Source organism: Coregonus clupeaformis, unplaced genomic scaffold (assembly GCF_020615455.1).
Source record: "Coregonus clupeaformis isolate EN_2021a unplaced genomic scaffold, ASM2061545v1 scaf5580, whole genome shotgun sequence".
In the NCBI taxonomy this organism is placed as follows: Eukaryota; Metazoa; Chordata; class Actinopteri; order Salmoniformes; family Salmonidae; genus Coregonus; species Coregonus clupeaformis.
In genome coordinates this window covers 1-15160 of record NW_025539034.1, presented here as the reverse complement: position 1 = coordinate 15160, position 15160 = coordinate 1, and the positions used below count along the sequence as shown (strand labels likewise).

Below are 15160 nucleotides of genomic sequence, written 5' to 3'. Positions count from 1 at the left end.
ACTGTTAGTCGTACACCTGTTGTTTACTGAAACATTGTGACAAATAAAATGTGATTTGATAAGACAACAAAATAAAGACATACAGTAGCTTCCCATTTAAGGGCAAGAAAACTTGTAATACACAAAAATGCAAGCTACTGAAACAGAAAGCTTATCCTTTCCTACCACAGGCTTTACCACCGTGCCAGAAGCAACTGGTGTCTACACAACTACAAACATAAAAAATCTGTTGAATATCTATTTATTATAACATCAACTTTAAAATTGTGCACTTGAGCGAACCAGATGGAATCGAACAAAGCCCAATGTCCACGACACTACAAATTTGACCTATTCACATGACAACCATCAGTCTAGCCTACTTTCTTTCAACTACCATTTAGAAGTATCGCAAACTTTGCAGACAAAACAATATTTATATTTTAGTCATTTAGCAGACGCTCTTATCCAGAGCGACTTACAGTTAGTGAGTGCATACATTTTCATACTTGTAGCAATGTGCCAAAAATCTATATATATATAAAAATCTATCTATATATATATATATAATATATTTTCAATAAAAGTGTACTTTGTCGACTGAAGGATGGAATGAATAGAAACTATTACAGATACAGTATGAGTTGAATAATTTTTGCATTTAAAAATGCACATGAGCAAACCAGATGAAAGCAAACATAGCCCAAAGTCGACAAATTCCACCCACTCATATGAACAATGACCAACAAATACAAACTATAGGCTACAGCAGAAGAACACTGGCAATGAGCAGAAGAACACTAAGCATGTTTTAACACAGGTTTAACACCTAACAAAAACAGTATTTTTAAAAAACACTTTAACATAGGCCAGGCCCTGTTGTTACCTCATATCCCAGCGATAATGCCTTGTATTACACCTGGGAAGAAAGCCCTTCTAATTTGCTCAACTTGCCATTGGCTCAACTATTGGTCAACTTACCCCATGACCATTGGCTCAACTTAACGTAAGGCAAACATTTTGACTATATTAGCCCACCACAGCTTATCAAGGATCCACTTTCATGCTAGGTTTAAGACCTCATACTGAATCTTATAGAGACCCCAACTGATGTATAGAACAATCTTGGAAATTATCTACTTTGGTTTAGATACAAGCATCATGAAAAAAAAGGTGGCTTACACCCCTTTGGCTCAACTTACCCACACTCCCCTACATATTGTAGCAAATTGGGGGGTTAGCTCGACTCGAACCCAGGTCCAGCGACTGTCAAGCCTACACCTAACCGTACCGGTCCAAGAGGTCAAACTCCTTGATAAGGTCGCTAAGGAGAAAATCCCTGCAAAACCACTAATTCCTATCATTTACATTGTTATGTGAGAACAGTATTTTTTGTGAACAATTCTCTTTTTATTTTGATTCGTTATAATAGCAACATGTGAAAATCATTGTGGAAATCTGTTGCAGCTCAAGTCGACTATATAACCCAAGAATGCACTACTCTCTCTATGGGCTGGCTGGCTAGCAAACGTAGCTACAGACAATAATACCAAAGTAAACAGCAGCATGTGAAGTAGCTAGTTGTAAAATCCGCCTAAAACGGCAAAACTATCAATTTAGGAGTCTACAATCTCACCATGTTCAACCTGCAGATTGATGTGTCTCGCAGAGTGGAGTCTGACATTCGCAACGGTCATGCAACGGCACCATGAAATGCACTCTGGACTTAAGAGGCAGATAAATACTGTAGGAGAAATGTGGTGGATCCTCTGTTAAATTCACACATCTCTCGAGGTAGGAATGTCAGAGAAATATGATCAATGTCTCATTCGAGAATCGACAACCTTATGACATTGGCCAGTATTGAAATCTAACATGTATGCGATTTAAAAGTCGTATTCCTATTAACTTCCAGTGTGGTGAGAGCGCAGCTTTATCGTAATGCTATGTCATACTGGCCGAATTTCTGCCTGCTTGAACGGCAATAGCTCAGATACACATGAAAACATGAAATGACCCCGGGAATCGATAGAACATCGCTCAGAGATATATATATATATATATATATTTTTTTTTACAAAAGGTGAATCTATCCTTTAAGGTCTCTACATTACCCCCTTCCTTTGGGAGAGTGTGTCCCCACACTTCTCTATACCAAGTCCCTCTCATGTACACGCCTCTCCGATGGCCTCACGGGTGCCATCCCACTTCTGATACCAATATAGCGAATTCGGGGGGTAGCCTTAACTTAACTTCAACACCTGGACAAGACCACAAAATGAAGCAGAGACCTAGAAAATGAGCCACAGTGATAAAAAGATTGGCCTAAGAGCACCAGATCCTATGTGAATACTACATAATGCACAGGTAGATTCCATGAGCTCAACAGACAACAGATCTGTCATTTTTTCCCTACCAGGTGCTTCTACTACTCGTCTTTTTATACAGTCTCCTCCTTCTGGAGTTCGGATTTAGGGGTGGTAGGAGCATGGAGGCTTAGAGACTTCACCAAAGAACACCAAAGAATTAGCCACACAATGCTAAAACAAATGTTCACTTGAACAGATTGACCAAAGAGCAGCTGTTCATGTGACTACAACATTTTTACCAACTAGAAAAAAAGGTATGAGCTCAACAGACCACTAGAAGAAAAAAAAAGACATGAGCTCAACAGACAACAGATATCTCGTATTCCTACCAGGTGCTTCTACTACGGTCTTCTTTTCTACCGTCTCCTCCTTCTGGGGGCTCCAGTTTGAGGGCGGCATGAACAGCAGGTTTCAGGGGCTATGACAAAACTATCAAAGCCGGTATATGATTTAACTTCCCAATGTCATACAACAAAAGTCTTCAAACAGACAAACTGCCATTAAATCACTTTGAGAGAAGGACAACCGATTTACATGACATAGACTAACAGGACCACAACATGAAGCAGAGATCCAAAAATGAGCCACACATTGCTAAAGTCGCAAATTATGTTCACTTGAACAGATAAAGAGCAGCCTTGAGGTATTTGAATGATGTGAGATTATGCGACAGATACAGTGGGAGAACAAGTATTTGATACACTGCCGATTTTGCAGGTTTTCCTACTTACAAAGCATGTAGAGGTCTGTAATTTTATCATAAGTACACTTCAACTGTGAGAGAGACAGAATCTAAAACAAAAATCCAGAAAATCACATTGTATGATTTTTAAGTAAATAATTGCATTTTATTGCATGACATAAGTATTTGATACATCAGAAAAGCAGAACTTAATATTTGGTACAGAAACCTTTGTTTGCAATTACAGAGATCATCGTTTCCTGTAGGTCTTGACCAGGTTTGCACACACTGCAGCAGGGATTTTGGCCCACTCCTCCATACAGACCTTCTCCAGATCCTTCAGGTTTTGGGGCTGTCGCTGGGCATACGGACTTTCAGCTCCCTCCAAATATTTTCTATTGGGTTCAGGTCTGAGACTGGCTAGGCCACTCCAGGACCTTGAGATGCTTCTTACGGAGCCACTCCTTAGTTGCCCTGGCTGTGTGTTTCGGGTCGTTGTCATGCTGGAAGACCCAGCCACGACCCCATCTTCAATGCTCTTACTGAGGGAAGGAGGTTGTTGGCCAAGATCTCACGATACATGGCCCCATCCATCTTCCCCTCAATCGTGCAGTCGTCCTGTCCCTTTGCAGAAAAGCATCCCCAAAAAATGATGTTTCCACCTCCATGCTTTACGGTTGGGATGGTGTTCTTGGGGTTGTACTCATCCTTCTTCTTCCTCCAAACACGGCAAGTGGAGTTTAGACCAAAAAGCTCTATTTTTGTCTCACCAGACCACATTACCTTCTCCCATTCCTCCTCTGGACCATCCAGATGGTCATTGGCAACTTCAGACGGGCCTGGACATGCGCTGGCTTGAGCAGGGGGACCTTGCGTGCGCTGCAGGATTTTAGTCCATGACGGCGTAGTGTGTTACTAATGGTTTTCTTTGAGACTGTGGTCCCAGCTCTCTTCAGGTCATTGACCAGGTCCTGCCGTTAGTTCTGGGCTGATCCCTCACCTTCCTCATGATCATTGATGCCCACGAGGTGAGATCTTGCATGGAGCCCCAGACCGAGGGTGATTGACGTCATCTTGAACTTCTTCCATTTTCTAATAATTGCGCCCAACAGTTGTTGCCTTCTCACCAAGCTGCTTGCCTATTGTCCTGTAGCCCATCCCAGCCTTGTGCAGGTCTACAATTTTATCCTGATGTCCTTACACAGCTCTCTGGTCTTGGCCATTGTGCAGAGGTTGGAGTCTGTTTGATTGAGTGTGCGGACAGGTGTCTTTTATACAGGTAACGAGATTCAAACAGGTGCGGTTAATACAGGTAATGAGTGGAGAACAGGAGGGCTTTTAAAGAAAAACTAACAGGTCTGTGAGAGCAGGAATTCTTACTGATTGGTAGGTGATCAAATACTTATGTCATGCAATGAAATGCAAATTAATTACTTAACAATCATACAATGTGATTTTTTGGATTTTGTTTTAGATTCCGCCTCTCACAGTTGAAGTGTACCTATGATAAAAATTACAGACCTCTAAATGCTTTGTAAGTAGGAAAACCTGCAAAATCGGCGTGTATCAAATACATGTTCTCCCCACTGTATGAGCTCAACAAACATATAGTTTGTCTTTTCCTACCAGGGGCTTCTATTTCGGTTTTCTTTTCTACTGTCTCTTCCTTCTGGGGCTCCAGTTTGGGGACGCAGTAGCAGCTAGGCTTCACAGCTATGGCAAAATACCAAAATGACTACCGGTATATGATTTAACTTCATCATCTGTCTAGTAAGCAGAATGCTAAACCAAAAAGCATGAGAGCATGAACATGAATTCCCAATTTCATACAACGGTCTTCAAAGAGAGAAACCCAGTGACACAGACTGCCAATACATAGCCTACACACTGCAAGTGAGGGACAAAGAGTAAACAGAATACGTTTACTGGACACACTAACAGGACCACAGGATGAAGAAGAGACCCAAAAATGAGCCATACAATGCTAAAGCCACAATTGAGGTTTGGGAGTGACAGGAGCAGCAGGCTTAGAGATTATGACAAAACACTAAAATGACTATATGCCCCCAAAATGTGCCCCACAATGCTAAAGCCATGAATGACGTTCACTTGAACAGATAGGCCAAAGAGCAGCAGTATTTGAATTGATGCGACAGACTACACACAGCTCATCTTTCCTACCAGGTCCTTCTACTGTTTTCATTTCTACCTTTCTTTTCTGTCACCTCCTTTTGGGGCTCCAATTTCAGGGTGGCAGGAAAAACAGGCTTAGAGACCATGACAAAACACCAAAATGACTACCAGTATATAATTGAACTTAATCAGTTTCTAGAAAGCAGATAACGCAATAAATCATGTGACAGTATAAATGTGAATTAAAATTATGTCATACAGTGGAGGCAGGTGGGAGGAGCTTGTAGGACGGGCTCATGAGTGTAATGGCTGGAATGGAATGAATGGAACAGATCAAACATATGGAAACCACATTTGTCTCTGTTCCAACAATTCCATTCCAGCCATTACAATAAGCCCGTCCTCCTATTGCTCCTCCCACCAGTCTCCACTGACGATATATAACAAAACGTTTTTAAACAGACACACACGCCATTCAAATCAGGGGAAAACAAATAAGACCAAGCAAAACTTTTTGGAATATGTCAAGTAAGAAAACCCTTACTTGACACATACTAAGAGGATCACAAGATGAAGCACAGACCCCACAAATGAGCCACACAGTGACAAAGCCACAAACAATGTTCACTTGAACAGATAGGCCAACGAGCAGCAGTTCCTATCTGACTGCAATTATCCACCAGATTCAAAAACACAATTACTTACAGCAACACCAGAATACAGTATTTACATTGCTGTGACAGACAATGCACAGGTATGAGCTCAACAGACAAGAGATACTTTTGGTCATGTAGTGTATGTGGAAACCTGCTACGTCGAACATCTCATTCCAAAATCATGGGCATTAATATGGGTTGGTTCCCCTTTGCTGCTATAACAGCCTCCACTCTTCTGAGAAGGCTTTCCACTAGATGTTGGAACATTGCTGTTGGGACTTGCTTCCATTCAGCCACAAGATCATTAGTGAGGTCGGGCACTGACGTTGGGCGATTAGGCCTGGCTCGCAGTTGGCTTTACAATTCATCCCAAAGGTGTTCGATGGGGTTGATGTCAGGGCTCTGTGCAGGCCAGTCAAGTTCTTCCATACCGATCTCAACAAAACATTTCTGTATGGACCTCGTTTGTGCATTGGGGGCATTGTCATGCTGAAACAGGAAAAGGCCTTCCCAAACTGTTGCCACAAAGTTGGAAGCACAGAATCATCTAGAATGTCATTGTATGCTGTAGCATTAAGATTTCCCCTTCACTAAGGGGCCTATCCTGAACCATGAAAAAAGAGCCCTGCTCCGGCCATGGAAACCCATTTCATAAAGCTCCCGACTAACAGTTATTGTGCTGACATTGCTTCCAGAGGCTGTTTGGAACTCGGAAGTGAGTGTTGCAATTGAGGACAAATGATTTTTACGAGCTACGCGCTTGAGCACTCGGTGCTCCCGTTCTGTGAGCTTGTGTGGCCTACCACTTCGCGGCTGAGTCGTTGTTGCTCCTAGAAGTTTCCACTTCACAATAACAGCCCTTACAGTTGACCGGGGCAGCTCTAGCAGGGCATAAATGTGACGAACTGAATTGTTGGAAGGTGGCATCCTATGACTGTGTCACGTCGAAAGTCACTGAGCTCTTCAGTAAGGTCATTCTACTGCCAATGTTTGTCTATGGAGATTGCATGGCTGTGTGCTCGATTTTATACACCTGTCAGCAACAGGTGAGGCTGAAATAGCCGAATCCACTAATTTGAAGGGGTGTCCACATACTTTTGTATATATAGTGAGGCTCATCTTTTTCTACCAGGGGCTTCTACCATGGTCTTCTTCTCTACTGTCTCCTTCTGAGGCTCAGTTTTGGGCATGGCAGGAGCAATAGGGCCGCAGACTATTACAAAACACCATAATAACTAAACAACTTTACTTCAACAAGTAACCAGAAATATATTTTTTTACCATGGTTTTCAACTACTGTCTTTTCAACTGTCTCCTTCTGGGGTTCTGGTTTGGGGGCAGCAGGAACAGCAGGCTTCAAAGCAATGACTAAACACCATAATAACTCAATATTCTATAGCTAAACTCCAGAATGATCTCAACAGAGAGCATATCTCATCTTTTCCTATCATGGGCTTCTACTACTGTCTTCTTTTAACCAACTGTCGCCTTCTGGGGCTCTTTGGTCTCCTGTTGTTTGTGAATGACTGGAGGAGCTGGGGTTGAAACATTTCACTTTAGATCCAACTCTGAGCTGAGTATGCTCACAAAAAGGCAAGCCCACAAAGGGAAGCAGAGACTCCAAAATAAGGACAGGCCACTCTAAGCAAAGGTGACATTGTGCACAGACAATGTTTACATACATAGAAAAACATAGCAAGAAACACAATCTGTAGTATATATCTGTTTCTAAGACTGAGTTATAACCTGGTTAAGGGTTTATTCTTGACAGATAAAATAAACTAGATCTGGCTAATCAGAAGCAAACTACTATCATAGTCCCGCCCCTATGCCCCCTTGATTGACAGAAGAGATGGAGCACATTCTGTAGAGATGAGGTATCTGAGGGAAACTTTGAATCTTCTCAAGACACTAGAAATATAAAATTACACCTGTAATTATGTCAATTTGTCAGCATCCTGCACACGTACATTTATATGGTGAGTTGCATATTGCCAAAACTAATTTAGCTAGACCAAGTTCAGGTATCTAGCTATCTAGCTGGCTACAGATTGAGTAAATTGGTTTCATGCTAACATGCTAGGTAACAATTATATTTTGGTTGCACATTTGGCAATGCCTAAAATTACCATTCTAATTTGTATGAGGTTAAGAAATGTAGTAAGAATATTTATGAAATGAAATGATTTTACACTACTGAAGATATTGCATTATTCTTCACATTTTCGATGTTCAACAAATTGCAGACAAAGCACAGCTCAGCAGCCAACAGATGGGACATCCTTTCCTACCATGGGCTTCCACCACAGTCTTTGACTTCAGCTTCACAGGCCTCTTCTTTGGGGACAACAGGAGGAGCAGCCTTTAGAACTACAGGTAATATGAAATATGAAATGAAAATCAACTGAAAATCAAAAATATAATTTTAAGAGAAAAACATTTGACAGCACCATTAAAACCATAGCCTACAGCAACTTCAGTTCCACATTCCAAACCTTATAGCTTACTGTCTGCAAACACGATAACAGGCACACCATAATGCAATTTGCTAAATGTTTAAAACAATCACAGATTGAACTTTTATAAGAGATGTGATACAACAAATTGCTTCCAATTATGCTTATTAGCACAAAAAATACAGCATCAGTCACTGCCACAAACAACAACACGAAAAAAAGGCAGATTCAGATTTCCAGATCTACCTTCTTGCTTTTTGGTCTCCTGTTCTGGGATGACTACAGGAGATGGTGGCTTTGGATCTGTGATAAAACAATATAGGTCTGAAACGTAACCACAATGCTATGATCAGTTGCAAAGCCGTAAGCAACATAATGACAGAGCCTCCATAACATGACAACAATGAAAGGACAGGAACCGACAGAGACGCAAAGTCATTTCCACTCAGATGATTCAAACTAGTCGGTATCCAGAATATGCGCAACAAATAAAGTAACTGAAAACCATCAGACAACATGGATGGAGCCTACATGAGCAACCATAAAGAACATAATAATGCCCACATGACTTGACACCTGACACATAGCCTGACAGCAACTGACAGATGAAAAGCTCTACAGAGAGAACGCCTCAGACCATTCAACAAATAAAGCAGGAGAAGAAATCTTCCCTCATACAGTAAATGATTCAACAGTGGCACAAACTAACAATAACAAAACACTAGCAGACACACCATAAAGACAGAGGGCCAAACAGTACACCAAACTTGATCTCCTTGTCCTTCCCTACCTTCTTCCTTTTTGGCCTCCTCCTTCTGTGGCTCTTCCTGTTTGGGAGTTACTGGAGGAGCTGAAGGCTTCAGAGCTGCGATAAAACATCGAACTTAGAATACAAAACCTCATAACCAAACCTTTTATGACAAGATCGACCATAACAGAAAAACTGCCAACATAGGGATATACCACACAAACTGCCAACAAAGGATGTACCCCACAAGTCTTAAATAAAGAGATTTCTTTAAAACTGTGAACAGCGGAAGTAACGGAACAAATCCTTCAGAACATGTGGATTGACTGCAAAAAGAATACAGAGAGTAGCTTACAACACTGATCCAAACAAACAAATTCTTTTTTTTGCACAACGACAAGCAACAGATGTGGTAAACACATGTGAAGAGACAAAGATGCCCATCTTATTTCCTTTTTTAGCTCAATAAAGAGTGGCACAAACAAACCACAAGAAACTTAAAGCATAGTGACATGTGCACTCACTATAAAAGGACAATGAAGACTATCAACATCATCATCAGGACCAAGAAGCAAGACAAACTGCACATATGGCAAGTTAAAGCAGACAACCAAACCGCTATGATAAACTTGATAAAGCTATGATAAAACAGCTATGATAAAACATCCAACTTTGAATGGCAAGGCAAACAATATAACTGCAAGTCTACTGAGAACACAGCTGGCGTGACATTCAGCCTTTGGGGCTATGATGGTGGAAAGCTTCACGCAACACGATGGGATTCAAGTTTACCCATATATCATCCCATATGAATTGACCTTGAGGAAGAATATTTCCTTGAACATAGGGATAACAGTGTTTGTACTCAAAGTCACTTGCTCATTAAATGAAAGACAAATCATGTAATTGGAGTTCAAATATGAAACCCAACACAACTGTAGTTCAAATGCATCAAGCTGATATGTAGCATTTTCCTGAATATTTGTCCTTATTGTAGCAAAACGATATTTGCCTTCACCATTCCTCCATTTCAGAACATATATAAAATGACAGACACAAACAGAAACAAATAATGAATTTGAGGACAGCATACAATACAGTACAACAAATGTTACACCTGTGAATGTAATATCATTTTAGTGATATTCAATGAAAATATATTAAGTGACAAAGGCACTTCTGAATGTATCAATTTCCTCTTACCCTTAATCTTGAGACTGGCTGTAGTCTTCAAGTCTCCACACATACAGCTGTAGTCTCCACTGTCCTCTGGTACTACTTTGCTGATCAGGAGCTCACGCACAGATTCTTTCTGTTTCATCTGGTACTTTTCTCCAGACTTCAGCACCTGTGTTCCCTTCCTCCATTCCACAGGGACCCCAGATTTAGAGAGCTCACAGTGCAGGGTAACACTGCCCCCCTCTTCAGCCTCCTGATTCCCCAGCTTTTGTTTGAATGTAACAGGTTGGGCTGGGGATTCAAAATAAACCATATAAAATACATTAAAAAATAATAGGCCTAACCAATCATATGAGGCAATCAGACATGAGTGCATCCTCTAAAACCATGAGAATGGCACAGTTTAAAAAACAGGTACTTAAATAATGAACCCAAACACAGAAACAGAGACAGAATGATCACTAACAAAGACTAACAACATGATCAACACAATGAAAACACACAGACTACAAAGACACAAAGATCAACTGGACAGAGACAGATAACACACAGAGACAGTCATAGACAAACGGCTGGGAATACTTCTAAGTTTAAGCACTGGATTTTCAGGCAATGCAGAACTTGCTGCTGACACTGAATCACAAAAACATACAAAAAAATTAAACAAAGCCAAGATGACAACTACACCTATTCAACACAATCAAAGCCATTATACCAAACCAACTTCTTAAAAAATAATCTACTGAATCACACTTGAAACTTGATAACGGCAGTGAAAAAGACAGTACAGAACAACTTCAGCGGAACATACAGTAGCTATTCAATGACAACAATCTGCCTCTTACCCTTAACATTGAGACTGGCTGTAGTCTTCTGGTCTCCACACATACAGCTGTAGTCTCCACTGTCCTCTGGTACTACTTTGCTGATCATGAGTTCACTCACAGATTCTTTCTGTTTCATCTGGTACTTTTCTCCAGACTTCAGCACCTGTGTTCCCTTCCTCCATTCCACAGGAACCCCAGGTTTAGAAAGCTCACAGTGCAGGGTAACACTGCCCCCTCCTTAGCCTCCTGGCTCTCAGCTTGTGTTTGAACGTCACTGGTTGACTGAGATTAAAACATTACCATGCATTTGATATAAAACAGAAAAATAATTTGACATGAGTGCAACTTCTAAACCAACTTCTAAAATCACAACAGCTGTGATGGAAACAGGTATTTTTTGTAAAATTTTATAAATGCCAACATAATTTGTTCGTTCGACATGGTGGGATCATTTTGTGTCAGTAAAATTAATTATGTGAGAAATGTTGGTGGAAACGCCTATTTGCGCAAAAATTGATATAATAACCATCATAGCGAAGTAAACTTGGAGTCAAGCGATGAAATGGTGTGTGGTCCTCCCACTACGACTCAGGAAACCATGCCATTTATTAGGCTACAGACGAAATAATTTATGATGAACTTCAAAGGGTGGTAAAAGTGCATGGTGATCTTGATGCTCCTTTCCAATAAATATTGAGGGTCTTATTCTGGTGAGAGTGATGATCGATGCCATTTGCCAAATAAAAAATATTCGCCCTTATCAATAATAATCTCAACAAGTAGACTAGCCTACCCGCACTGTATCTGCCGGCTGTTAGCTAGAGCGCACGTACCAAGACCAGAGGTAGGCACATTTGCTATTTAACGCAACAGTTTTTTGCGACAAAACTATTGGTAGAGTTAAAAAATGCTATGGGAAACACATTGAACTTTCGATTTTTATTCGGTATACTGAAAACTTAGCGAAAAAGTCACTTTTGTGTGCACTATGTCATCACGCACTAACTTTTATCCGCAACAAGTCCGTTTGGTGGAAATACACCACTGGTAGGAAAATGTGCATATTTTCTTCATGCAGATTGTTTTATATTTGCATGAAAATCTGTCGGCAGTTGGATGGAAACCTAGCTAATGACATGGTTCAAAGCTCAGGTAATCCAAACACAGAGACAAAGTGACCAAAATGAACAAAACTCTGAGACATGTAGGCAATATGTAAAGCTGGATATTTCCTGTTCTGCCAATATATGACAGTACTCAGGAGCAATTGTGCAGTCCAAAACATTTGACAAAACAGATCAAACAGAGTTAGATCAACAGAAAGACACACAGATGGACAAATTGAAAACAGAGACAGACCACACGCAAAGACAAAACTGAACTGAAATAGAGACAAAACACAGACAGAGACAGACCATATGTAGGAACATACAGTACAAAGACAAATAAGACAAAATCATATTTCTGAGGAAAACAATATTGATTCCTAAAAATTCCTAATAATATGCATATGCCAATAATGATAATGACTCAAAAAAAAGTAAACAACATTTTTGTGCATACAGTAACAAGAAGTGTCACCCTACCCTTAATCTTGAGACTGGCTGTAGTCTTCTGGTCTCCACACATACAGCTGTAGTCTCCACTGTCCTCTGGTACTACTTTGCTGATCAGGAGTTCACTCACAGATTCTTTCTGCTTAATCTGGTATTTTTCTCCAGACTTCAGCACCTGTGTTCCCTTCCTCCATTCCACAGGGACCCCAGATTTAGAGAGCTCACAGTGCAGGGTAACACTGCCCCCCTCTTCAGCCTCCTGATTCCCCAGCTTTTGTTTGAATGTAACAGGTTGGGCTGGGGATTCAAAATAAACCATATAAAATACATTAAAAAATAATAGGCCTAACCAATCATATGAGGCAATCAGGACATGAGTGCATCCTCTAAAACCATGGAAGAATGGCACAGTTTAAAAAACAGGTACTTAAATAATGAACCCAAACACAGAAACAGAGACAGAATGATCACTAACAAAGACTAACAACATGATCAACACAATGAAAACACACAGACTACAAAGACACAAAGATCAACTGGACAGAGACAGATAACACACAGAGACAGTCATAGACAAACGGCTGGGAATACTTCTAAGTTTAAGCACTGGATTTTCAGGCAATGCAGAACTTGCTGCTGACACTGAATCACAAAAACATACAAAATTAAACAAAGCCAAGATGACAACTACACCTATTCAACACAATCAAAGCCATTATACCAAACCAACTTCTTAAAAATAATCTACTGAATCACACTTGGGAAACTTGATAACGGCACTGAAAAAAGACAGTACAGAACAACTTCAGCGGAACATACAGTAGCTATTCAATGACAACAATCTGCCTCTTACCCTTAACATTGAGACTGGCTGTAGTCTTCTGGTCTCCACACATAGCAGCTGTAGTCTCCACTGTCCTCTGGTACTACTTTTGCTGATCAGAGTTCACTCACAGATTCTTTCTGTTTCATCTGGTATTTTTCTCCAGACTTCAGCACCTGTGTACCCTTCCTCCATTCCACAGGAACCCCCAGGTTTAGAAAGCTCACAGTGCAGGGTCAACACCTGCCCCCCTCCTTAGCCTCCTGGCTCTCCAGCTTGTGTTTGAACGTCACTGGTTGGGCTGAGGATTAAAACATTACCCATATATTTTGATATAAAACAGAAAAATAATTTGACATGAGTGCAACTTCTAAACCAACTTCTAAAATCACAACAGCTGTGATGGAAACAGCTATTTTTTGTACAATTTTATAAATGCCAACATAATAATAATATGCCATTTAGCAGACACTTTTATCCAAAGCGACTTACAGTCATGCGTGCATAAATGTTTTTTGTGTATGGGTGGTCCCGGGGATCGAACCCACTACCTTGGCGTTACAAGCGCCGTGCTCTACCAGCTGAGCTACAGAGGACCACATAATTTGTTCCTTCGACATGGTGGGATCATTTTGTGTCAGTAAAATGAATTATGTGAGAAATGGTGGTGGAAACGCCTATTTGCGCAAAAATTTATATAATAACCATCATAGCGAAGTAAACTTGGAGTCAAGCGATGAAATGGTGTGTGGTCCTTCCTCTTTGACTCAGGAAACTATGCCGTTTATTAGGCTACCAGACGAAATAATTTATGATGAACTTCAAAGGGTGGTAAAGTGCATGAGTGATCTTGATGCTCCTTTCCAATAAATATTGAGGTCTTATTCTGGTGAGATGATGATCGATGCCATTTGACAAATAAAAATATTCTCGCTCTTATCAATAATAATCTCAACAAGTAGACTAGCCTACCCTTGTATCTGCCAGCTGTTGCTAGAGCGCATCGTACCAAGACCAGAGCAGGCACATTTTGCTATTTAACGCCCAACAGTTTTTGCGACAAAACTGTCGGTAGAGTTAAAAAAATGCTATGGAAACACATTGAACTTTCGATTTTTATTCGGTATATGAAAACTTAAGCGAAAGTTACTTTTGTGTGCACTTGTCATCACGCTTACTAACTTTTATCCGCAACAAGTCCGTTTGGTGGAAATACACCACTGGTAAAAAAATGTGCATATTTTCTTCATGCAGATTGTTTTATATTTGCATGAAAATCTGTCGGCAGTTGGATGGAAACCTAGCCTTTAATGACATGGATTAAAGCTCAGGTAATCCAAACACAGAGACAAAGTGACCAAAATGAACAAAACTCTGAGACATGTAGGCAATATGTAAAGCTGGATATTTCCTGTTCTGCAATATATGACAGTACTCAGGAGCAATTGTGCAGTCAAACATTTGACAAAACAGATCAAACAGAGTTAGATCAACAGAAAGACACACACAGATGGACAAATTGAAGACAGAGACAGACCACACGCAAAGACAAAACTGAACTGAAATAGAGACAAAACACAGACAGAGACAGACCATATGTAGGAACATACAGTACAAGGACAAATAAGACAAAATCATATTTCTGAGGAAAACAATATTGATTCCTAAAATTCTAATAATATGCATATGCCAATAATGATAATGACTCAAAAAAAGTAAACAACATTTTTGTGCATACAGTAACAAGTGTCA

The 15160-nt window shown here is 40.4% G+C and overlaps 1 protein-coding gene across 1 annotated transcript; it reads right to left on the bottom strand.

Annotated features, from left to right (window-relative positions):
- Positions 1–8110: 8110 nt before the first annotated feature.
- On the bottom strand, positions 8111–13481 carry LOC123490923 (obscurin-like; the record flags this gene model as incomplete). The annotated part of the gene is made up of 7 exons (XM_045220749.1): positions 13439–13481; positions 12616–12882; positions 11048–11266; positions 10227–10493; positions 9066–9140; positions 8522–8578; positions 8111–8189 (listed from the first exon to the last, which is right to left on the bottom strand). Coding segments are annotated over exons 1-7 (1007 nt in total), but the record flags the coding sequence as incomplete, so codon positions are not given.
- Between the last annotated feature and the right edge of the window lie 1679 nt (positions 13482–15160).